This window comes from Heterocephalus glaber, unplaced genomic scaffold (assembly GCF_053883595.1).
Source record: "Heterocephalus glaber isolate CG9 unplaced genomic scaffold, H.glaber_assembly_v1.0 deba00000809, whole genome shotgun sequence".
Lineage (NCBI taxonomy): Eukaryota > Metazoa > Chordata > Mammalia > Rodentia > Bathyergidae > Heterocephalus > Heterocephalus glaber.
Genome location: NW_028258163.1, coordinates 7,576,830 through 7,603,051, shown reverse-complemented (window position 1 = coordinate 7,603,051; position 26,222 = coordinate 7,576,830). Strand labels below are relative to the sequence as shown.

Here is a 26,222-nt window from a genome sequence, read left to right as displayed (position 1 = left end):
GATACACAATAGCAATGTAAAGTGTGCCCTAGATCCAGGGAGCCTGAACATAATTTATAGTTGTAGAGAACCCTAGGAGGACTCAACTACAGGCCAGGACTGTCTACTTCCTGATTAGATAACAGTGAAGGTCAGAACGCATTGCTTTTTGTGCAGCAAAGAGCAAACAAGCCACCACAAAGCCCCTGCTCCTCCTGCTCGCTGTGAATTATGAATCAGGTCCTGTGGAGAGCAGCGTTTGCCAAGTCTCCGCTACAAAGCATGTATTAATCACAGGTCCTGAGGAAGGGTCAGGAGCACACAGTCTGACAAACCAGGAAATGAGCCTCCTCGAGACCTTGGCTCCCTCAGTCTCGCCCCTCCCTGGCCTGAAAATTGAAGCAGGAGAAGAAAGAGAAGGGAAAAATCCTGAACTGACACAAGCTGGCTGGGCACTGAGACATATGTAAAACTGAACTCCAAGGAAAAGCAGCTAGATCAAACAACCCGACACGTGGTCAGATCAGAACTGTGGGTTATTTTCTCATCTGAGTCATCCTCTCCACCCTTGCTTTTTCTCCTCTTTCCTTCCCTCATCCAGGTGTTCTGGGGAAACCTTCAGAGAGGTCTTTCCTTCTGCTTCTCCACTTCAATCTTTAACATTATTATTGGGTGCCTTACTACCATACAAATCTAGTGAAACGCCTGTAATCCTAATGGTGTTCCTTTGGGCTTCCTGGTCCTTCTGGTTTGTTTTGCCACACCCTAAAGTTTAACTTGCTCCCTTGCCCTCACCCTCACCTAACAAGTAATAGGAAAACATAAAAATTTTGATCCTTTCCATAAGCATGATTCCTTATACATTATATTTGACTTTTGGAAACTAAAATATTGCTTCCCAAAACTCTCTGCTAGGGGCTGAATTATGTTACCCTAGATTTCATGTGCCAAAGCCCTAGCCTCCAATAAGATTGTACAGACTGTCCTCAACTTAGGATAGTCTGACTTAGGATGTTTCAACTCTTTGATGCTGTGAAATACATACACACTCAGAACCATACAAGAAATTCTGAATCCTTTTAGGGCCAGCAACATGCAGCAGGACCCTGTATCTCCAAGATGGTGGCAGCAGTGCATTGCAGCTCCCAGTCAGCTACACAATCCCAAGAGGAAACAACCCAGTCTATAGTACTTGTGTGGTTATGTCATGAAGTTTGTAGATTACGTGAATTCGATGTATTTTGACTTATTTTCAATTTCTGATTAGTTACTGGGATGCAGCCTCATAAGACAAGGAAATCTATATTTAGAGATGGAACTTGGGATCCTAATTCAATAAGATTGGTGACCTTATAAGAAGAAGAAGGAGAGAGCGCTGCTTCCTTCTCCCCCTGCATACCGAGAAAAGACTCTTCAAGGGTAACAAAAAGAGTAGCTGTGGATGACCACAGCACAGGAGAGAACCTTCCCCAGACAGCAACCCTGCCAGCACCATGATCCTGGATTTTCTAACCCCCAAAACTGTTAGAAAATAACTTTCTGTGATTTCAGCCCACCTCAACCATGGCATTTTGTTATAGTAGCCCAAAGAGACTACGATATTCTTCCACTGAGGTCATCGTTCATTCCGCCTCCTCCTCAGTCCCTTGGGAATCAGAGACAAGAGTCCAGACTGTTCTATTCCTTTTCCTCTCTTAGCCTCTGCCTAAACCTTTCCAGTCACCTTCCTCATGGAGTTCACAATGTGCCCTGCCATCTTTTCCACCTACTGTTGCCAGGACATTGGGGACCACTAAGTGCCCCCATGTCTCCTACAAGTTCTGTAGGCTCTGGAACATTCCACCCCACCACACCACACAGCCTCATTGGGAAGGTTTCCATATGTATGACAAGGCCTTCCTCATACCCTGACTCTCTTAATGTCAATGTCATCCATCTCTACTTTTCCAGGCCTCAAATTCCTCAACCGGAGATGTTGCACTTCCAAGATCACAAACCCTACAATGCTCCTGCTCTGCTTTCCTGTCCTTCCTAAAGATCTCGACCTGGACTTGTAACCTGCATGGGTAAGCTACACACTTTCTCTCTCCAGTACCCAGCACTGTTCTTCATTAAAATAAAATTTATTGTTCTATATTAAATATGTAGTACATATTCTGTAGAAAATTTCAAACAAAAAATAAAAGTCATCACCCAGATTTTACTACCCAAGGAGAAACTCTCATACATTTTGTTCATATATCCATACATATTTTATTTTATGAGACTGGAATTACAGCATATATACTGCCCTATTTTATTTTACCTAGCAATACATTGAGATTTTCCCATATTATAAAATTTTTAGTAATGTAATTTTTAATGATAATATATTATTGGTCCATAACATTCTACTAGGGTCTCTTATATTTGCTAATTTAGGTGGTGTTTCATTTTTCATTGTGACAAATAATACCTTTAAATACAATCTTGCATAATTTTATGTATATTTCTTATTTCTTTATGACAAACTTCTAGAAACTGAATTACTGAATTAGAATGTGTTTTTAAACTACATATTACCAATTTAAATTTCAGAAAGCCCATGTCCATTTTCATTGTCATTAAATTAGATATTTCTTTCCACCCTGAACATTATATTTTTCTATTGCTTCTTAATTTCTAGCAAACAAAATTTTCTGCTGCAGATCTTTCAAACTTTGTTTGGTTAACAACATTAAACACTTATTAAATGCCTACTGGACATTTGTATTTCTTTTGTGACTGGATCTACTCATCTTTGCTTTTTCAACTATTTTACTTTTTTCTTACTGACATGTGCAATACCTATTTATTAAGAAATTCACTCTTTGCCCATTACATGATGCACATATTTTCACCAGTTTAATGTTTGCCTTTATTTTGTGTATGGTGCTTTCTTGATTCAAAAGCTCACACTTTTTATTTTTATTTAATTTAATCAATCACCATTCTCCAATATTATTCCTTTGGTTTTTGTTTTTGTTTTTGTTTTTTTGGTACCAGGGATCGAACTCGGGTCCTTGCTCTTGAGCAGCAGGCGGCGAAACCACTGAGCTAAATCCCCGGCCCTCCTTTGTTTTTAATGGTCCAAAAAGATTTCACTAAACAAAGGAAAGAGAAATGGTCACATCATTTCCAAGAACTCTTAAATATGGAACTTATTTTCGAATATTGATTGACTTTTTTCTTTTTTTAAAGAATTGAACCATTATCCAAAAACCATTTATTAAATTATTCTCCCCAACTGATTTGAAATGGTGTTTTAAAAATTAATAAATTTCCCTCTATATTTAGGCTGATTTGTGGATTTTTATTTTTCAAACAAACATCCTGTCTGCTCTGTAAGCCAGTGACACATGGTGTAGCTCTACAGTGCATTTAGTGATACAAGATCTCCCTCATTTTTCTTTTTCAAAAATATCTTGACTTCTCTTAGATGCTTTATTACTCAGGTGGGCTTCATATTTGCTTTTCTGCCCTACTCCCAGCAAAGTGCATCTACCTGGCATTCTGACTTTCTGTCCTGCATCTCAAGTATTCCTGGGCCTGTCCCTCTCCCACATGATGCCCATCCAAGCTTCATGAGGTCTGTCTACCTCCTATCTTCTGTCATCACTCTTGCTCCTGGTTCCCAGTCCTGCCAGAGAAACAATGATACCAAGTGGAGAGAACACTCCGGCCTGAGCCTCTGCACAAGGCTGCACCTCTGCCCTGCACGAATCCACTCTCCATCACTGCCATAGCTCCCAGCCCTGCCTTGGAGAAGCCCTGCCCAGAATTCCCACAAGACGTGTGCTCCGACCCCACTGTTCCCCTCAGCACCAGTGTTGATTGTCATCCCCTTCCTTTTGAGCCTGTGTCACCCACTGCCATTCTCTTTGGCTCTGCACTGTCACTCCAGACTCTCCTGTAGGTCCCTCCCACTGCTCTGCACCTGATTCACCTGACCTGCCTCTGCTGAAAGCCCTTTGCACCCAAGCCCTTGTCTCCTGTTCTTCCTTTGTTCCTTCTCAACTTGGCCAACTTACACATCAGTCTGCAGAACTCAAAGGTAGACTGCGACCTGGCAGTGCCAAATTGAAAGGCTTATTTTTAGTCATCATTACTCTTGATCTTTCTACAGAGTCTACTTCCCCTACCTTGAAATGCCTTTACACCTCACAACATTTGATTATGCTCGTACTGGTCTTTATTTCTGCTCATTACTTTCTTCCCCATTCCTTTAATGTAGTCTCCCAAAGGACCCCAACTCCCTTCTCTCTATCTGTACTCTCTCCCATACTAACCTTTAACTGATCCCATAGTTTCAATCATTACTTCTATAAACATCAGCCTCATCTGTCAAACTACTGTGCTGCCAAATCCAACTTCATGGAAATTCCTTGACCACGATAGCTAGCTGGCTTATCCAAACCTCCATGTACCTTTCAAATTTTTCCTCACTCTTCGCCCATTCCCATGCTATGCTTCAGCTAAAGCAGGTTCTGTCTAGAGCCTAACATCTGAAGATCTCTGATTGAAAAATCAAAGAGAAACTGACTTAGCATCCAGACTGAAACTTTCTTCAGGCATAAAATTATAATCCTATGAGTCTCTTGCTGTGATAAGCACCTGGCATAGGATTCCTTCACCTTCCCTACACTGGGGCTATGGGACTGTCAGTTCAGAGATGTAAAACTTTTCTTATCACCAGTGTGGCCAGCATGAACCATGGCAGGCTAGTGACCACTTAACTGTCCAGATAAAGAGCTTCTGGGTGAAGATGTCCAAATCCCCTCATGGTTTGTTTGAAAGCTAGAACAGCACAATCAAGAGTAAGTTTATTTAGAGGTTAGTTCGCTATCACATAGTGCTTTCTTTAAAGCTTGAGTGTACACATTTTTGAATATCACGTTGACTTTCATGATCCCACCGGGCCTGTGGCACACATGGTACAGCGGTCTGTGTCTTTTGCCCCTTTCCTGGTCCACCTCATGCTATCTGTAGGGTTTGATCCCCACTTCAGACTTAGGTCAAAGGACACAAGTACAATATTTTTCTCTGATGAGTGTTTTAGCTGTATAGAAGTTCAGGTTTCACAGAGCTAATACAGAGCAAATTAATTATTTCAGGAGATTAGATGAGAACATTAATGATATAATTGAATACTTGCATAGCACCTTGCCCTTTTCAAAGGGCTATTTCTAGTCTCAACTAATCCTCAAAGCAGTGAGGTAAGAAACAGACCCTCTAAGTTAAATGACCTGCACTATAGATCCTGGATAGCAAAAGCCTGATACAAGCTGAAGACCTCTGTCAGCGAATCCTAGTTTGGTCCTAATTTCACTGCCCCTGGTTCACGCTGCCCTTATAAATGTAGGGATTGATTTCACTGTGCCATGAAATGTTTGTTTTGTTGAACACAGAAAAATAAAGAGTGTCCTCACTCTCTGATTTTGTTTTTTGTTTTTTTGTGGTTTTTTTTGGTACCGGGGATCAAACTCAGGTCCTTGGGTTTGCAAGGCAGGCGGCAGTGATTTTGTTTTTTTTAAATGAATTATAAACATTTCCATTGTCCATTCCAAAAGAGTCCCACCTGAGATTCATGAGAATTGAAGCTCACCACTTTCTCTAACTGGTTATATAATTTTATTTTATTTTTTATTTATTTATTTTTTTAGTACCGGGGATCGAACTCGGGACCTTGAGCACTTGAGAATCAGGCACCGGAACCACTGAGCTAAATCTCCGGCCCATGGTTATATAATTTTAAAGAAGCATGGGAGTCTTTGGAAGTACCAGTGACAGAAGAGAAGTATATAAACACCAATAAGCATTATGTCACTAACTTTTTTCTTCAAATTTGCCCTGAAAAAAAAGCGTGTATATATATATATATATATATATATATATATATATATATATAGGCCTTTCCACGTGGCCATATTTGATAATCATCTAGGCAGCGCATCAGAGAACATAAAAGCTTTGGGATTAACCCATAGAAAGGTGGTTACCAAAGAGCGATCGAGCCATCAAGTAAGATTTTGCCATACAAGCCTCAGTTTACAGATTTGCAGAAGCAAATGCAAACAATGGGCCTATAATGGACTAAGAATGACCTGATATTCCCACAGTCTCTACCATCTTTCTTTCCAATTCTCAGTGAGACAGGGTTTACAATAAGTGTAACAACTCATGAGCTGCCTGCAGGTATACTGAAACACTGAAATGGGGCCTATAACTTTTCACCATGGGGAAAAAATAAGACTACTTTTATAAAGAGTTCCAACATGTCACCAAACCTACAGGGAATAATCCAGTATTCACCTCTTCTATTCATAAAAGCTGTTTTCTTTTTAAAAGACCAGTGTAGCTCCACCCCTCATATACTTGGGTTGTGTACTGTAAGTGTATGATGGGGGTACACCACATATTCCAAAAAGAAATGTCACTTTCCTACAGTATTATGACTGGACTCATGAGAGCATCTCTTCCTACATGATGAAAATATGAAGTTGCCACATTTTTCAAGCCAAAATTAATTCTAAAATATTTGTGACTATAGAGGAATGATGCAGAAAATTTAAAGATATAGATAGTTGTCTTATAATGTAATGTTGACAAATCAAAATTAAGAGTGGAAACAAGCTTTGGAGCAGGAATTAACAAGAACAGATCTTCATTACCTAGCTACATTACACAAATCAGACATCAGTACATTTGGGGGCTGATTAGAAGAGGGTTCATTACTCACTCATGTTAATTTCCTATAGTGTTTAGAATAACTAGATAAGGATATCTTTTCCTCTCTTGTCCTCCCAGAGTCCTGCAACACTAATCTCTTCAGTTATAATTTTTTTGTGTGTGTGCTGACATTAAAGTCAGATTCAACGAATATTCATGTTATCTATTATAACCAATAAGTAAAACCATAGTTTAAGAAAAATTATCTGCCATGATATTGTGACTTGACAACTTATCCACTATTAGATAAAAACAACTTAAATCTGGCAGATTTGGGACTTGGCAGTTCAAAATATGAATAGCAAATGTAAAAGCATGGAAATGGCATTACTATTATGTTTTAAGAGGATAATGCACCTTTAAAGGGTGCCAGTGATCACTTTGCATACTGTAAACAATTGCTGCCAATCAATTTAGAAAGTGGCACATAGCACATACGTGTAATAAGGCAAATTCCGTTCAACCAGACTAATTCTTCCTACCCACATCTCTGTTTCCTAGCAGGAGCAGTGGACTGGATATCATCTTTACACTTCATAATCCATGCCAAATTGCAAAAACAGACTATGGCACAGAGAAAGCAGGACATTTCCAGGAGTCCTCTGAAATCTGGGCAGGAACACTCTGAAGTCAGGATTAGTCCTGAACATTAAGGTCACTTTATGACCCTGTCTTGTAGCAAAGCTAGGGGACAGTCCGTGTTCTAACCCAGTCAGTTTGGCCTTTAATTCTCAGCAACTCCACCTCTCCACCAAATGCTCTTGCAAACTGTGGTCATGTGGAAGGAAGAAATGGAAATTTTTCCTATGATTTGAATGAATATTCAGGGGTTTCACTAAACAGCATTTAATGGCACTCTATTCTTAAGGGTTTTTAAATAGCTGAATATTCAGATATGTGCATGCCTTCTATTTTCCTTTATTCAAGGGTCCTTAATTCCCAATCTCTTTGAATTCCTTAACGTATTTTTAAACAATTATACTTCAAGTGATATTTTATGAGACTGGGTGCTAAACTCTGAGCTAATAATTATTTTAGTTTCTTTTTGATGGTAATTTAATAAGCATTTCATTCTTTAATCTTCTCACTTTTTTAAAATACACTATTTTTTAGATTAATTTTAGCTTCGTGGTAAAACTGAAAGAACAGAGATTTACTATCTATACACTTCCTCCACATACTCGTAGCTCCCCTCTGCACCCCCTCGCCAACATCTCCCATAAGAGCAGCACATGTGGGATGGTCAGTGGAACTACACTGACCCACGGTTATCACTCAGAACCTATAGTTCACAGTGGGCTCATTCTGGACTGTGTACATGTTGTGGGTTTGGATAAACACATAATGCCGTGCATCCGCTATTGTGATGTGATACAGTATCATTTTGATGCCCTAAAAATTATCTGTGCTTTGCCTACCAGCTACCGATTTCTATAAAATGTCTGCCCGGCTGGGCACATTGTCATGTCTGCAAGCCCAGTTACTCGGGAGGCTGAGACAGGAGGATTGCAAGTTGAAGTCTAGCCTGGGCAATGTAGTGACTCAGCAAGACCCTGTCTCCAAAGAACATAAAAAGGGGTGATGATGTAGCTAGGTGTAAAGGGTCCAGGTTCAATCCCCAGTACCTCAGGAACTACTGTCAGTTAGTAGCTCCCAATTAGGGAGTTAATACTCTATATCTCAGTCCTCTGTAAATGGGATTGCCTAATGGATTTCAAAATAGTCTTGTCATTTTTTGAAATATTTTAACATCAGGGAGACTCCTGCATCTCACCCCCTTCATGGTGGCTTTGCCTCCATGGGATTCAGAGCCACGTGGACAGAGGCTGCTTGCTGAATCCCAAACAGGAGAGTCTGTCCTGTGCAGAAGCCCTTGTTCTAAACACCAAGTCAGGACCACAGGAAAAAAGCGACAGCGCAGCAGTGTGTAACCCCCACCCAAGACAGACGAAGTCAATTCACTTGCAATTTTCTTTCTTCTAGAGGAGTTTCTAAGATTCAACACAACATTAAATTTTTGGCCTGTCTCCTTAATTTGAGAAATTGTAAAAACGACAACAGATGGTCCACAGAATTGACTTATGTCCTCTATTCTTCACTGAAGAAGGGAGTGAGCAGAAACTTTGATAAAGGCAGAATCTATAGTACACAGGTCACTATTAAAATTTTCTAGTGGCTCTCTGGTCAACCAGCACAGAATACTCAGGCTTCCTTTTCCAGGACATTCTTTAGAACCAACCAGCACAGTTGTGAAGCCACTGGTGATCACAGCCCCGTGCTCAGCACTCTCTTGTCCCAGTAAGGACACGATGGGTGTGCCACCGGCTCTGAAGGTCAGCAGCCTCCAAAATCACTATGGTGCCACCTCAATCTCCTGCCCCCAGCTCTCAAAATCATTATGCGATAGGACGAACACTCAAGCTTACAGTTAATGGAAACACTGCAAGAGAAGAGGAATGCACAGGACAGCACATCCATGAGAAAGTAAATCACCCAGCATTGTTATTTAATGCACTGTGACATCATTTCCTGAAATTCAACAGAGATGACACCAATTCAGGCAATCTCTAGTCTAAGGTTCCATTCAAATAACTCCCAGATGTTTTCTTCAGGCAAACAAAAAAACAATGCAAAGGCTAAGGCAAGGCAAAGGGTGGCCTTGCTCAGCAGCACGTTTGCGGGAATATCTCTGCAGGCCTTTCAGCTATGCGCTCTGCACATGCATTTCCATGTTGGCCTATGAGCCCCACTTGTATTCAGGGCACATGTGCATCTCTGCCTAGGAGAAAGGCCATCTCATCTCTCACTGAACAAGTAAGCCAACATTCCTTACTTGGTATTAACTTGGCTCATAACTATCAGTATTAACCATGGCAGTTCCATCTCAGAATCACGAAGGCACAAAAAACCCTAATATTCATGAAATGCTGACTTGATTAACTACCCAAGGTTCTTAAAAGATGCCCAATGATAGAAATTGTCACAGTGTCTTTGTGGATACACTTCCGGAAGTAGGCAAGTGGAGAAACTGGGGTAAAGATAAACACACTGGGCAGCACTATATGTCTAAACCCCACTGATTCTGGGAACTACTAGAGGTCAAAAGCTTATAGAAACCCAAATATACAATCAAAACCCAAAACACCTGACACTTGTGCTGCGGGTTAGAGTTTACAAATGCAATGCACTATTTGAGCCACTCGGCAACCCTGCCAGTGAAGTAGGTCAGATATTTACTATTTGCATTGTGAAAGTAGAAATGAGGTTCAGAGAAGCTGAATAATTTATCCCAATGACAGAGCTCAAACCTAAGTCTTCCAGTTTCAGATTTGGTGACCCATTAAAAAAGCATGCCACAGTCTAGCAGAGAATCTAGACTTTACCACTCTGAGAAAGCAAGCGAGTCTAAGCTCTGAGAAACTAGAATGCATGGAACCATGTGAAAAGGGCCCACAGAAGTATTCTGAACTATTTTATAATCAGTTTCTTCTCTGACCTCCTACCCAAGCCAGGAGGCTCACCATGTCACTATGGCTTTCAGTTTCCTTCCTCTCTCTCTCTCTCTCTCTCTCCCTGATGCTATTATTGAGCAGCCATCAAATGTTGACGTGGCTTTACATGGAGTTTTAGACCATGTCTCTCCTACTAGACGTGTGGGATTTTTTTGGCAAAATCTGGTCTCTTTAACCCCTACAGTACCAGCAAGGGATGTGGTAACATTAGATGCCCAAGTAAATTGGTCAGACCCTCCAGCTATCCATTCAACTAGATTAAACCAGTCAGACATGGTGGCATACTCCCATAATCCCAACAATGAGGGAGGCTGAAGCAGGAGCACTGCAAGCTCAAGTCCTGCCTGGACAATTTAGCAAGACCCTGTCTCAAAATATAAACTAAAAGGGACTAGGGTTTAGTGTAGAGTGCTCCTGAGTTTGAATCCCAGGAATTCCCAAACTAGGTTAAACTAAAAATTATAGTTAATTTATATAAAATACTTAATATAAAAAAAATTAAAAATAAAAATAAATAAAATACTTAATATAAGAGTCAGGGAGGGGATGGAGTACTTTATAGAATCTTATTTAATCTCTCTAATAATTTTACTAGGAGGGTTGAAATTATCCCATCCTTCAGCTATGGAAAGTGAGGCTCAGAGAGGGTAATGTCTTATGGGAAAATGATCTGTGTTGCATATTCCAGACTCTGAGGTCTTAACCTGGACACAGTGCATCCTCTTTCGAGAAAAGAAGCCACTTGGATATGTCCAAAAGGAAGAGAACTAGTTAAAAGGCAAAATAATCTAAGTATCTCCCTGTCCTTTGTCTGTGTATCTGTGTGTATGTGTGTGTGTGCATGTGTGTGTGTGTGCATGTATACACACAGTATAATAACAAACTTGTAATGAAGAAGTTTGCTATCTGAAGCCCTTGAAGTAATGGAGAAGAAAGACCCATTCTTCTAGCGGAAGACACAGCTGTGTTACTCATAACCTGAGTGCCGTGCCTCTGTAGGACAATGTCCATTAACACCTATTTTTATTACCCAACCCAGGTCTTTTCCAAATCCCATAAAATGCATTCTAATAATCAAGGAAGTGAAAGAAGTACACTTCATCTCTCTCTCCTGTAGCCACAGATACAAAGAGGGCACAGAACAGCTGGCCAAGAACAAAGGGCACCATCCAGAACCTGTGGCTTCTGGAAGGATGTGTGAGGTTATATCACACTGAAGTAAAACTTACTTCTGATCCAGTACACGTAACTGTGATGAAAATCCCACAGCTCAGTGTGAGTTTTATCTCTGTGCTTTCATAGGAGACTTTTAGTTAGAAACTGGGATAAGCAGGTAGGGTCTCTGTGTGTAAGGGATTCCTGCTTCTCTTCCACAGTCAAGTGCATTCTTGGCAGCAAGGGACGCTCCGGAGGTGGCAAATGGAGGTGTCCGAGAGCCCACTCAAGCCACCGTAGCCTTCTCGACATGGGGAAGTTTTTAATGATTATAAATGAACGGTCAGCTTGGGCATTCTTTCTTGCTGTTTCTTCCTTTAACTGTCTTTGAAGTCAAATGAAAACAGTTGTGATGGCAGGCTTACTTTTATGATATCATAATCTCCATGTGTTAGCAGAGGGACTATACTTGCCTAGGATTCCTTAGTTTTTTTCTTGTTTTTTCTTTCTTCTTTTCTCTTTTGCTGTTGGATAGTTTCTAGCAAAAGCAGAGGCCCGGGGATTTAGCTCAGTGGTTTCACTGCCTGCCGCACAAGCGCAAGGACCTGAGTTCGATCCCTGGCACCAAAAAAAAAAAAAGCACATACATTTCCAATAGATTCTTTCTTCAATCTTCTCTAGATTCTTCAGCCCAAGAAGCCTGGCAGGGCCATCAGCCAGTGGAAGAGGGTAATGGTATGTACAATGTTTTCACTAGTTGAATTTATTAAAAATCTATGGGCTTATTTCATTCATATCATCAGATTTTTAAAGGGGAATTTTAAAAGAATATTTTGGAAATAGGTAGTTTAAATGAGAAAGTAATTATTTAACTCCAGATTAAGAAAATTCAAAGTGTTTTGGCCCTGAACATGGAAACTTCATCAAATAGTTTAGTTTTTAAAATTCTGCTCTGGATTTAATTTAAGTATTTACTTCAATATAATCACTTATCAAGAAATTTATTACCTTGTCCCCTAAAGTTAGCTGTACGCAGGAATTTGAGAGATTGTTTTAACTGCTACAGTTGATGTGGAATTTGTTCTTCTAAGAAAACCGAAGGTTAATGATTTTTGTCATACTAAGACTAAGACTTAACAATTGCTACAGTTGGCCTTTGTGGAGGTGGGGATTTTTCCCCCTCTGGGCCTTTTGAGGTATTCAGAATAGGTGACAATAGTTTGCAGTTGAGAACATATGTAGAGAGACCCCTGTGGCTTATTGGAAAAAGTTGCTCCATGCTGGTTGGGTGTTTGGAAAAAAAAAAATACAACCAGAGTTCCTTTATGTTCTGCTAGTTAATGAATGCATGAATGTCAAAATGGGCCAATGGCCTATTCAGGGGGCAAAGCCTTAGCAGCCCCCTTCTTTAAGAACACATCCTGAGATGCAAAATACATTTGCTTAACAAATTAAAATAATGAGATAATTCAATTAGCTTCTTTTAAAAAAAAAAAGAAAGAAAAAAGGGTACATCGGGGATTATTGTAATACAAGAACAGGTCATACTACACAAAAGAGAACAAACCAGTTTGAAATAATGTTAAAGAGACTAATAATGGAGGAATGCACATTGAATCATGCACTTGTAAAGAAATCTACATGAAATAATAATTTAGACTACATCTATTTTCAGTGAGCTCGAGCCAACATTTCACTGTGAAAGTTGAAATTAATTAAATGACAGAAAGATATAGTGGGCAATCTCTATTTCCAAGGACTTCCTCATGCCTGTTAGTGCATGTAAGAAAAGAAGTCTAAATTAACATGTTGCTAGTTAGGGGTCTGTATTCTCAGCTTCTGAGCTCAGAATTACAGCCGAGTAAATCTTTCAGCTCATTAAAGATTGGAAAGTAAAACTTTTACAGGACCATCCTCATCAAAGTTACTGAACCTCTTCTCTACCGTGGGGGTAAGAGTAGATGGAGAGAGAAAGCAGTTTTAAAGAGAAAGCTTGGAGAATTTCCTTAAGATACAAGGGAGTACAGAAAAGGCAGAGGGGAGCAGAGAGGATGGGAGACAAAGCCAGCAGGGAAGGTAATGAAAGGGGCAAGTTATAAAAGAAGGTCACATGGAGGAGAGACATAAAGCACTTGGTGAAAAGTAAAAAGAAAGGAGGGAGGAGAGGAAAGGACCATCCTGAGGCTGCGACAGAGCATTGTTCTGACTAATGTCCATGAGCAGAACCAAAATAGAGCGACATGAGAAAGGAGCTTATAGATGTGGCACTGCATCTCTCTCACTTGCAAAATGGGGAGAATGTCCAGAGAATTTAGTGAATTTGATGGTCTGGCCAGTACAGAGGAAAACTGACCTTGAAATGCAGGCTTCCTCACTACTGGGCTCAGGTTATCTGAGCCCTCTCTCCCTGACCAATGACAGCCACACATTAAACATTTTAATTGGACAGAGAGGTCTGGACAGAGCCTGTACATAGGCATAATCACATGAACTCTTCTGGGGAGGGCTAAGTTCTTACAGTTGGTTTGTAGTATCAAAGAACCCTAAGGGCTGAGGAATCATTGGCTGGCCACAATTCTCAGCTTGTGGCCACTGTGCATGGTAGCATCCTGGACAGGGAGGCAGCAAGTGAGGCATCAAGAGGATAAGACAAGAAGTCCAGTAAGGACTCCTGTTAGAGTAGACCCTTGACTTATGAACTCGATTGGTTCCTGAGGGCTGGTTGTAACTGAGTCAATACAGCTGAGATCTGGATGTTTAGCTGGGAACACACTATAGATACCAAGAGACAAATGAATCTTCCATTAACCTAATTAACTCAAGTTGTTTGTACATCAGGCCGGTTGTAACTTGAGGGTCTGCTGTACTTCCACATGAGAATCAACTCATGGAATAGGGCAGGAAATCTGCTCTATTAGAAACACTGAGGGAGCAGGGAGCTTTAAAAACAAGTAAACACTTGGCTTTTTCATACCCCTTCCCCACTGACTGAGTGTACTGATGGCAGAGGCTGTGAGATTTCTGTGAACTACTAAAGATGGTGATGATTTTAGGAAAGTTGTCATAATCTGTGAAAAACACCAAGTGAGTGACTCAGAAGGCTTAGGTCCTCCAGTTTGACCTTCAGCCAATCGCTTCCCTTCATGAATTTCAGTTTCCTCATTTGTAAACAGAGCAGCTAAATTCTCTAAGGTGCTGCTTATTCTGTAGCATGGCTTCTGAGGAAAGAAGGGTTGAAAACACAGGCAGATGTTTGGTCAGAAAGCAACTGCTGGAGTCTCTATTTTCAACCAAGAAAGGCGGAGCAGGAGAGAAGAGCCTGACCAGGAGTGAGGAGCCCACAACCAGGTGAGCCAGGCAGAAGAAGCCCGCTGCCCTCGGCGGCTCTGCAGCCTTTCCTACTTGCTACTCTAACCAAACAAAAACCTTGGGTTAAAAATGAGAAAGCCCTCCCCTCACACTCACTCGACTTCCAAATTAAAAACATTTTACAGGTTAGTAAATCTCCAGCTGAGGTGATGTAGCAGAAAACAGCTGTGAAGTAATTTTGATAATGATGAGAATAATAACCACATGGCAAGGTTCAGGGCTTTGCTGTTGCAGCTTCAGTGCTCCCGAATAGATAAAAGTGATTAAATACTCCTGATTATCCCTGACCAATATGTAATGGATTTACAGCCCTTTCAATTAGTCAGTATTTGCTTAGGACTCATTATTTTGTCTTTGGTTAAGTAATCAGCCCAGAGACCGCATGTTCTGTCTAATTCCTTTGAGCCGAGTCGGTGCAAGGCCCTGACCTTTGAAATGGCCATAGCTCCTAGGCAAGAATAACCACCACCACGGCTGCCTTGTCGTTCTCCCAGCTAATCCTGACACCACGGGCCAGATCGATACACCTTCGTTTGCTACTAATGTCCTTACATCAACATGCCCGATTTAGGAATGTGAATCTACCACTTGTCCCTCCCCACAGCCACTCCACCCTTTGCTCTCTGTAGCTCTGTGAGAAGAGCAGATCTGCAGCCACCACCATAAATAAAAGTGGAACTTGTCCTGGACTCATGACACTGTAACTAATGTCATTCAGCAGGGCAACACACAAGTTGGATAATCAAAGAAGACCTTCAGCTTCCAATGTGTCACTCTATTTTTTAAGCATTAGGCTAAATAGAATGGCCTGAAAACAATATTATGGCAAGAAACATCCTCTGAAATTTTTACCATTTTCCCAGAATATATAAATGGACAGTAAAATATAAGCACACCTAGTTTCTCTGTAAAAAATATATTGTCATTTTTTTTGTCATGAGAGTCTTAAAGTCAACAGTATATACCGACACATAAAACCGATTGCATAAAGGAGAATAAAAATAAATTGTCGCTATAAAAATACTGCACATAATTAATCCTTTCCCGAAAGTGAACAGGGTTAACTTTTAAGATAATGGACTTGAATGGCTAAAAAATAATAGAAATTAATTTCCACTTTACAAAGGCCTTATAGCACCTATGACCTTCTTTATTTGTCGGATGAACACATGACATGTTTGCAAACTGCTTCAGGGAGGAAAGTTGCACCTGATGCCATGAGCTAGGGCATGCACGTGGCAAGAGGCTTTTCTGCCTCTTAGAGGAGACACTTTCATTAATAATGTAATCAGCAATGTTCATGGGTCTGTGAGCTCCTTACAGCAATGTCCTTTGCTTGTGGTTGCATTATCTAAAATTGCACTCATACAAGTTTACTTATACATACTGTTTATAGTCCTAGGCCATTTTGAGTAAGGTCCTCTGCTGGTCTCTACTTTCTAGACTCTAGGGGATACATTCTGGATGGTAATAGTTGAAAGAAACTTAACTGCTCTACTAATCATCAGATTTCAAGAAAGAGAGAACAGGCAGGCACTTTGATTTGTTTTTTGTTAATCTGAATGAGACAGTGTAACTTGCTTGGAGAATTTAGCAAAACAACAAAAACTTTTTTTTCTCTTTCATCTTGACTTACTGTGAGATGCTGGAAGAGCCACGCTCTCATGATATTTGTTGCTACTTTGGGGAAAATGCCTCTTTTCTTCTGGCGTTTTTTGTCCTTGTCTGGATCGTCATCATCACCTGTACCAGGTGAAGCTACACTGTTGTCTAAACCATCCCCTGGTAAAAAGAAATGAAGATGCATTAGAGAAAACATAACAAGAGTGCCAACAACAGTATGTAGCTAATGACGAGCTCGGCTAAGCTTGTTGAAAGAAATCCATTAAGCGAGTATATGCTCTTTCATTAAAGTATAATTGGAGACACAAATATGTAAAAGACAAAATTAAACCAGCCCTCTTCAAATGTTAATTTTGTGTGTCTCACACTTGCCCATATCATTAATTCAATTATAATTGTGTCCTTGACACAGTGCAGTAGCTCTTTGTCAATTACGGGATCCAATGTGGGAAAATCGCCATCCGAAAACCGATTCGGTGGTAATTCGTCCCCAATCCACAGACTGTAGGACAATCAAGTTAAATGTTCTGTAGTCTATATATTCTCAGCTGCCTGCATAGGTGACAGTAACTGTGTCACTGCTGATTTCATACAATGCACTGCCTGCTCTGCCCTTCCTAGAACTGTCACCTCCTGAGTACATACATTCACATACTCCTCGCGTGACCCTGCACTCAGCATTTGCATGAAATAAAAACTTTTAGCTCCCTGCGCCACTGATCATTATCGTGTGGGTGTGGGGGGTTTTACATCAAGGTAGGGCACTCACTTAATCAGAAGTTTCTATCAACATCTTTCTCGTCTGTGCTTTTCTCTGGCATTAATTGTGCATTAGCAAAAATCATTTACTTTTAACAGTCATAGTTATTTTTTCTTGCCCTCCGGCAAAAATGCCTTGAAAGCCTGCCTGGAGGGCATCTAAATTATGTATCTGAAAAACTCTTCTGGCAAGGCATTGCAGGACCCCTACTTTCTTAAAATTCATACAAGCATGTCTTCCTGTTTTTGGGAAGGCATCAATCAAGACCAGCAATATATGCCACATCCCTACATTAATATTTGAACTAATAACTTTAAAAAAAGGAAAGAAACAAGATCCGACTTGTGGCATAATCAAATGCAAAATAAATGAAGAATACAGGGACAGCACTGGGGCTTTATAGATGGCTGTGTTTTCCTTGCACATCATTAGCCTGGAGCCACACGAAAGAGGAAAACAGAGAAGTGGAGAGTTTATGCTCCCTGCTGGTGTTTAAGAAGCCAGGGTCCTGGAAGAACATCTGGGAATTGCACTGAGATGGGGGTTTTTGTAATTTAAGAATAGACATTCATTAGCAGTAAATGCCATAAATCCCATGCTAAGTAAAAACCTTGTCTAAGAAAGCCTAAAACAATAAACTCTGTGCTCAATGTAGCCTGAGCTGGATGCTCCGTCGCTTCCCAAGGAATGCTATAGATCCACCAGCTCTTTCCCAGACCCACTCCCTCCTCCCCAGATCGGATTGTGCTACAACAGACTTCCTGCCCACTGGGTCACTGGCCTTCGAACTTCTGGGTCTGCTCCGTGGGCTTCCCTGTACCTGTTCTTTTCCTCTCTCCCTGAAAAAACCCTCAACCTCCTTTGACCAGAGAAGCAGAAAAACCACAGCAAAGAGCTGGCAGATTAATTTTATTGACATTTCCATTTTCACTGCAATGCGATACCCTCCATCACATGGAAGAGATGACCCTCACTATTTACAGACTGACAGGCCACTTCATTACAACCACCCTGCCCCAAGGCAAAGCAGCTCCCTTCCATCTGCCCAAACACTAGAGCATGACCCTGAAGTTGCTGTTCTCTTTTTCTTTGCCTTCTGTTATGATGAGAGAGAGAGAGAGAGAGAGAGAGAGAGAGAGAGAGAGAGAGAGAGAGATACCCAAGTATTCAGTGGACAGGGAAACAAAGGCTTTTAACTTTTTGAATACTGGATATATAGTCTTTCCTTCATCTGTCTAGCCTTCCTGCACACTCACGTGCACGAGGACGTCACAAACACAAGACACACATACATACACACACACACACACAAGCTCATGCAGGAACACGTGTACACGCTTTCCACCCTGCCAAGGAACTGCTGCAAGGCAAATTCTCACCCACACTAATGGCTTCTGACTGCTCCTTGGCAACCCCAGCACTTTAACCTGGGTGGATGTGCTCTCCAAAATACAGACACTGGAGCGATCTCATCAGCTGTTCATGTGACACAGATGGAGAGTGGCTATTAGGAGCTAGGCACTAGGCCTTGGGGATCTGAGGTGCTGTTCTGTAGCCTGAGGCAATTTTGAAAAGCAGCACCCGGAGATGAGGAAAGAAAAAGAAAAATCCACACTGCAAGTGCAAGTTTGAAGTCAGTCAGTCTGTCTGTCTACCTCCCACGGATAGAGATATCTTTTCTTTCAGTGCAGAATCTATGTGGGCTATCTGAATGTACATTTCAGATAATGTATGTATGGAATAACTCTTCCTTCAGTGTCTTCCAAATATGAAAACACACTCTGTAAACAATGCCTGTGTGTATATATTTCTTCCTAAGCACATATGGTTTCTGTGTATATGTTTAAGCTGAAATTGTCAGGATTTTGTTAAAATCTCATTTAGCTTTTTTGATAGATTTTTGAATACACTTATTTTAAAAGGTTAATGGCTTAATTGAAGGAAGTTCAATGAAAAAAGGCATTTGTCTTTTTAACCCAATCAATGACCTTAAAAATGAGAGAGACGGCATTTCCATGGTGCATTTTCTCCTGTTTAAAAGCAAAGAGGGCTGATAACGCCTTCAAACTATATGATTCACTGTAGCTAGCTTGAGCATCCTTTGATGACTGACTTAAACTGGAAAAACAGGAGCATTACATGAATTTTAATGTAAAGCAGTCCAGGTTACATAGATGTTGTAAAATATTTGAATTGAGATCCTACGTAACAGAATTATAAACAAAAATGTGTCTGGATTTGTATTGATAACTAGATACTAGACAGAAGACTTTAATATTAGTGCTTATACCTCTATAAAAAGAGGAATTTTCCACTCCCAAATCCAACAATAAATACCACTGTTTTCTCCTCCTCTGGACTGTGAACCAGCTCTAGCATACAGCACTAACAACGGCATAAAGAAAATTTTTGAAAGGCCACTGTGTGTTCTGCCACCTATCATAAAATTTTGCAGATGACGCGAGAGTTAGTAACTGCTAAAATGAATGTTGTTTTCTTGTTTTGAGGCTTGTGGTTGTGTAGGTAAGATGCCTGGGAATCCTGGGCACATGTGCCAGGTGAGTTACTATGCTAGAAGGGTGCGTAGAGGAGCACAAGTGCATGAGCGAAAGGAGGTAGAAAGACTAATGGCATGTACTGCAGCATCAGAAGTTAGGATTCCACAGTGTGGAATCATTGAGGAAAGGAATTTGTCTCGCTGACCAACTGGAGACCTAAGAGCAGACCTCCATTCCCAACTGGGGCAGACATGCAGTTGCTGCTGGGCCAGTAGATGACTGAACTGATCAGTGACCTCACTCAGAGGCCCTCCTCTCTTCTTGCCAGTCCTCACACCAGACAACCACAGTGGTATTCTAGCAACTAACGGTCATTCCTCTGGAGAGGTGGGGCCCCCCATGTGCTGCATTGAAGCCCTTGGTGCCCATAGGGTGGTTTGAGGGGCTGTGACATGGACCACTCCACCAGTACTGCCAGCCCTGATGATGAAAAACTAAAGAAAGAGATACTGAGCATGCTTCTTTTAAAAGGTTGCTAATCCTACGACCAAGGGCACAGTTTAAGTTTGGGGCAAAATACTCGAAACAGATGTGCATTATTGGAACATAAAGCATGTGACCATGAGAAGGAATATTCTATTCAAGGCCTGTGGAAAGATGAATTTGAAGTAGATTAAATGATCAAGGGAGATTGTTAAAGATACAGGTCCCAAGGCCTCAGCCCAAACCCACTGAATCAAAATATCCTAGGGCAGAGACCAGGAATTTGTATTTCTAACAAGTTCCTTAAGTTTGCTTATACAATCAGCCCAGCGCTGGTTCTTTAACTGGCTTTTGGAAGCCACCCAACTAGATGACCTAACTTGAAATGAGACACAACCTCAGGAAGAGTAGGTAGTTAAAATTCTACTTTAATCTATGAGAATGGCTAGCGGTCAGAATGAGTGACTCCAATCTGGCCCAGGCACTGCAGGAAAGCCACAATGCTCTGCCCATCATCATGAAACTTCATCCTAATCTTCCAGGGGTGTGGATTCAACAGAACTGAGAAGCCATAGAACAATGGCTCTCAAAAAGAGCTTTGGCGTCAGCTAAGAAACTGTGAGAATTGCAAATTCTCAGGTCTACCCCAGACCTACTAGATCTGAAATGTTAGGTTTGAGGCCCAACAACAACAAGCCCTTCAGGTGACCCTGATGCCCACTTCCACCAGAGGACGATACAGACTCCCCTTAGTCCACCATCCCTCAGTGTTGTCAGAAGGCCTGAATCTAATCTCTGGATCCTCCTCCTGCTTTAAGACTCAGAAGTATTTTGAGAGCATCTCTAGCTGGATTTACACCCATGCTCTCAAGGAAGTCACACATATTTTCCATAGCTATGCAGACCATGCTCAGTGCAGGGCATGGCTGTGGTAAGTAGCTCCAGCCTACACCTACATAAACTGCAATGCTAAGACAGTCTAGTGGCAGGATGCTAAGTCCAAGGGAAAGTTCACATTCATAGCTGTGTATTCAATGAATCAGGGAGGACACAGGGATACTATGAGAGTGTCCTAGGGCAGAAATTCCCCTCCGTAAAATTCTTGGTCATAAAAACTACCCAAGCAAAAGGACACAACTTCTTGTCATTGGCATACTTTCTTATTCCCTTTAGCCAAAAATCTGTTTTTATTTTAGACATCAATTACATGGTTTGAAGTAAAGAAATTATAAGAACAGTGATGATATGCTACGATCAGTCTAATACCACAGGGACATGGCCTTCTCCTTCTCTTTGTCCCAACAGGAACACAATGTGACAACCAAGATGGGATTAGTCCATCTCCTTCCACTTACCGCAGCCCCTAAAAGTACAAACATTTACCATTCAGAAACTGAGGCCAGGAGGTCAAATCCTTGCCTAAGATCCCACAGGATAAACGAGAGCCCTGGCATGACAACTCCAAGTCCAGTCTCCCACCACTGGCTTGCTCGTGAACACTGGGAATGATCTTTTCCTCCCCAAAGCATTATCTCCTCTGAACCCTGCTGTTAATGACAGAAGCAAACAGTGCCTAATTCTACAGGAAAAGGTATGAGTGAAGAGAAGAGATCCATGTCAGGACCCAAAGGTGGGGACTGAGCTAAAGCTGGTCCAGCTTGACCTCAATTGGAAACATACATGATTTCCTCCCAAAGTCAGCCAGTGCTACAGGGTCTTAGGCAGCACAGCAAGAGTCTGTGAGACTCAGGACTGTTATAATGAGTCCAGACAACCTACAAATTTGAGTCCTTCCTGTCCACATAGTCAAGACTTCATGGGGCCGGGGATTTAGCTCAGTGGCACCGTGCCTGTCTCACAAGTGCAAGGTCCTGAATTCGATCCCGGTACCAAAAAAAAAAGACTTCTTGGGCAGACTATATTCAGTACTTCACAGGACTATGATTCAAATGATACCTCCTCCTCCTCCTCCTCCTCCTTCAAAGCCACTTTTTTAAACATAGGATGTTTCGGACAGTTGGTACATGGTCAAATAAGAAACATCTAAAACTAGCCATGCTTAGAGAAGTAAGTAGGACCAATAAAATTTATTTTGGTGAATACCACTTGTACTTCCTTTGGGTAAGCTGATGGACCACTTTCTACTCATCATTTCTCATTCTGGGCCAAGTTTAATAGTTAAATTCATTTGTAAAAAAGATATGTTAAATAAATAATAGCTGGAAGAACAAGCCTTTTTTCTTTTGAGCAATGGAAACTCATTATATTCACTATCCTTTTCATTTTGTACAGTTTAAATTCACTAATTTAGGCCCCAGCGTGGTGCTGTACGCCTGTTATCCCAGAACTCAGGAAGCTGAGGTAGGAGGATCACCACAAGTGGGAGGCAGCCTGGGCTACACAGTGAGTTCAAAGCCAGCCTGAATTGCATAGCAAGACCCTGTCTATAAATTAAACAAATAAATTGACTAAATTAATATATAGATAATCAATGTCAATATCTTCCAAAAATCCATTTCCAGAAATTTGGTATAGTCATTAATATAGATACGTGGTTTTTTATTTTGGTACCAGAGATTGAACTCGGGACCTTGTGCATATAAGGCAGGTGGTGGCACCACTGAACTAAATCCCAGGCCCATATAGATACTTATATATGTTATCTATGATTATAAACCTGTATGTATTAAATTACATTGCATACATATGTTGAAATATCTGTAGGTAAAGTGAATGTTTTTGCCTATGATCACAAATATTGCATCTATGTACACAGATTTATACAGCTCCGGGAATGTTCCTACATAATGTTAAATGCCTGCTTTCAACATCAGTTTATTATCTTAAGAACACTCAGAATACTGTCTCCTCTTCTTCCTCCACACTGTTGTCACCTTCATCATCATCACAAATGGCGCTGTCACTGGCATTTGCAATATTCCAATCATTACTTAATTTTCACAATACATGAAGGAACTGTTACACTGATTTCATTTTACAGATGAGAAAACTGAGCCTCAAAGAACTGAAGCAACTCATCAGACATGACGTGGAAGTGGTGCCCTGGAGCTGCCTCCTTTGAGTCTCACACACACTGTCCTCTCCACAGACTGCTGGAGGACAAGAGCCAAAAGGGGAAGGGAGGTCCTGGGTCAGCCCTTGCCACTGAGAAAACAGAGCTCAGAAGAGGCCCAGTGCATTCACATTTATGTTCCAAAGAAATATTAGATGGCAGCACATTTAAAAATCTATATAAACCAAGCATTAAGCCAAAGCATATTTTCTGCAGATAAGAACAATCACTGGCTATAAAGTCATTTGTGTTTTCTGTGGATCTAAAACCTAAATATGATTTTGAAATAGGAATATCTGTTGAATTTTAAAGACTTTTCTGAGTCAAGGGATCCTTCAAGATTCCATTCCTTTAATCCTTTCTAGTGACTTAGAATACCCTTTCTCTTCATTTAAAAACATTCCCCTTTGCCATTATTCTTTGCCAGAAAACTCCTATTCAACATTCAAAACCCACTGAAAAAGGAAGGTCTTCTATAAGGCTTTTTCCATGGTTCTCATGAACAGAATTAGTCCACTACATTCCTTCAACATTTTGATCTTATTTCCGTTATACTTGCTTTTCTGTTTTCAATTTATCTGTTCACTAGTTTATCTGTGTGTGACCTTTTCCAAGGCAGGACCTCTGTCTTAATCACTTCTGATCGTAATCCCTGACACAGAGCAAATGTTCAAATATTAGTAGAATGAAAAACTTGGTAGCTAGGGCCTCTTGATATATTTTTTGGACCTGATAACACTATAACCTGGTTTGAGGAAAAAGCATGTAAAGAATATTCCCTGGCTTTTGGTCACCAATCCTTGGGCTTCTTTTCTCCATTCTCCCTGCCCTGCAGCACCCCGTCATTCAGTGCTTCACTTCCACAACAATGTATGGTTCTCCTCATGGAAATGTGAGAGTTATGTCCTCTATGCTTATGAAAGCAGTGCTCCATCTCTAACCTGCCCCATTCCACTGGAAATGAGAGAAGAGAGAGAGAGAGAGAGAGAGAGAGAGAGAGAGAGAGAGAGAGAGAGAGAGAGAGCAAGAGCGCCTAGAAAGAGGGAGCAACCCATTGCCCAAATATAACATTGCCATGGCCACCAGCACACTGTACTTGTGAGCTAATTTTCTTTCATCATTTCTATGGTTTTTTTCTCTTAATACACTGGGTGGTACTTGGAAGACAGGCTTAAAATGTACTAGGAGTCAAAAGTTATTTTCTTGTAGTGGTTGTTAGGGAGTCCCTTCCAGGGATTTACTGATGTGTCCCCCTGAGAAACCTGCACCAGGAACTGGGCGGGAATGGTGGCTCATGCTTGTAATACCAGCACTCTGTATTAGGCTGAGGCAGGAAGATTTCAAGTGTGAGCCCACCCAGGGCAACTTAGTTATTGGTGCAACCCTGTTTCAAAATGAAAAATAATGGGAGGTAGCCCAGTGTGAAGGTTCTGGGTTCAAACTCCAGTACCAAGAAGAAAGAAAGAAGAGAAAAGAGAAAAAAAGAGAGAGAGAGAGAGAGAGAGAGGACATCAAGATTTCGAAGGGAAAGTAGGAAAAAAAGTGGCAGCTTCTGTCTGCTTCTGTTGCAGAATATAGCCCTGCAAAATGTGCTTTCCAAGAACCACTGACAAAGTACATTTTTTTCCACAAGCAACATTTTTTCACATCGGAGCAGTTGAGTGGGGTGGGGTGGGTGCTGTAGACCCAGAAACCTAGGGAGAGTGAGGGGCCAGCAGTGAGACCCGCTAATTACTGATCTCTTTTACTCTCCTGCTGTGCTTAACTGCCTGGACACGTTAAAGTGAAATTTTTCTGTGATTTTTCAAGTGACTCATTCATAGCCCACGAGCACGGAGGGGAGCAGCAGAGATGAAATGCTTTCGTTTACATGCAACATTTACTAACCGTGTGGGTTTTCTGACATTAAAGAGAGGATGGTGACCCAGGCCACCTTTTGCACACTCAAAAGAGCACTGAAAAAAAAACAAGTCTTCATCGGCTTACCTCAGGCTTCCCGGTCCTGAACACCCTCCCCCCGGGGAGGAAAAAAAGAGGGGATTTTATGCTTCTTTCTCTTCAACTTTTCAGGCGCTATAAGCAGCATTTAGCAAATTCAGCCCCAAATGGCTCCAAATGCTCAGAGCTGCAGGGGCTCATTCTTTGTTATCCTCCTCTATTTACACAGGATTTACGCAGGCTCTCCACCGAAGAGACCTAAAGCACTTTCATTCTTACCCACTCACCCTGGACTGGCTGGGCCAGCGTCCTCCTGGCCTGCCATGGGTGGGGGGGACCAGGAGAAGGTGACAAACCGCTCACTGAGTGAGCCCCAGACAACCTGGCTGGGCCAGGCAGCTGCAGAGTAGACAGGCCTGCAGAGATGGGCTAACCTTCCAGAAGAGAAGGGAAACCCAGCCAAGGCTGTGCAAATGCGCGTCCAGAGACAAATAACACGCACTTTAAAATATGCATCTATATGATATAATGGAAAGTGGTGGGGGAAGAAAAAAATTCAGACTGCAGCTTGGATGAAAACCACTCACCCACTGGTTGGAAAAATAAAGTGTAAAAACAGACAGATGGACACATATGTAAATGTGGCTGTGTTTTTAGGCTTTAGCTGGCAACGTGAGTGTCGTAGTATAGTTTTGCACGCCTGTATTTTCCATATCATGTTGAATCCTGTTAACTGTTGAACAGAAACATCTCATACTGGTCCTTGACCAAATCCATCCCCTCAATTTACCCGGTAGGAGCCATAAAATGGCTTTGTTTATTGACTGGAACTCTCTAATCCTTCAGAGCAGAAGTGAACGAAAGCTTGCAACACTCTTAGCCTGTTCTTCACTTTATTTGGTTATTCACATTTGAATATATATATATTTCATTCATTATCCTTTGAAATATATATGTATCTACATAGTTACATGTACATATATAAATATGATTTACAAATGTTAAAGTATCTTAAATGATATCTATTCTCTTCGGTATCTCACAGAATTCGCCAAAGGATACTGACTGAATGAATCCAGTAGAAA

The 26,222-nt window shown here is 41.2% G+C and overlaps 1 protein-coding gene across 9 annotated transcripts in view; it reads right to left on the bottom strand.

Moving 5' to 3' along the window:
* Meis2 (Meis homeobox 2) overlaps window positions 1-26,222 on the bottom strand; it is a 202,547-nt gene that overhangs the window by 124,056 nt on the left and 52,269 nt on the right. For all 9 annotated transcript variants that reach the window (XM_087207449.1, XM_087207448.1, XM_004861518.3 and 6 more), the window contains one exon: window positions 16,399-16,544. In XM_087207449.1, coding sequence (XP_087063575.1) covers window positions 16,399-16,544 — 146 coding nt within the window. The remainder of the gene's footprint in view (window positions 1-16,398; window positions 16,545-26,222) is intronic.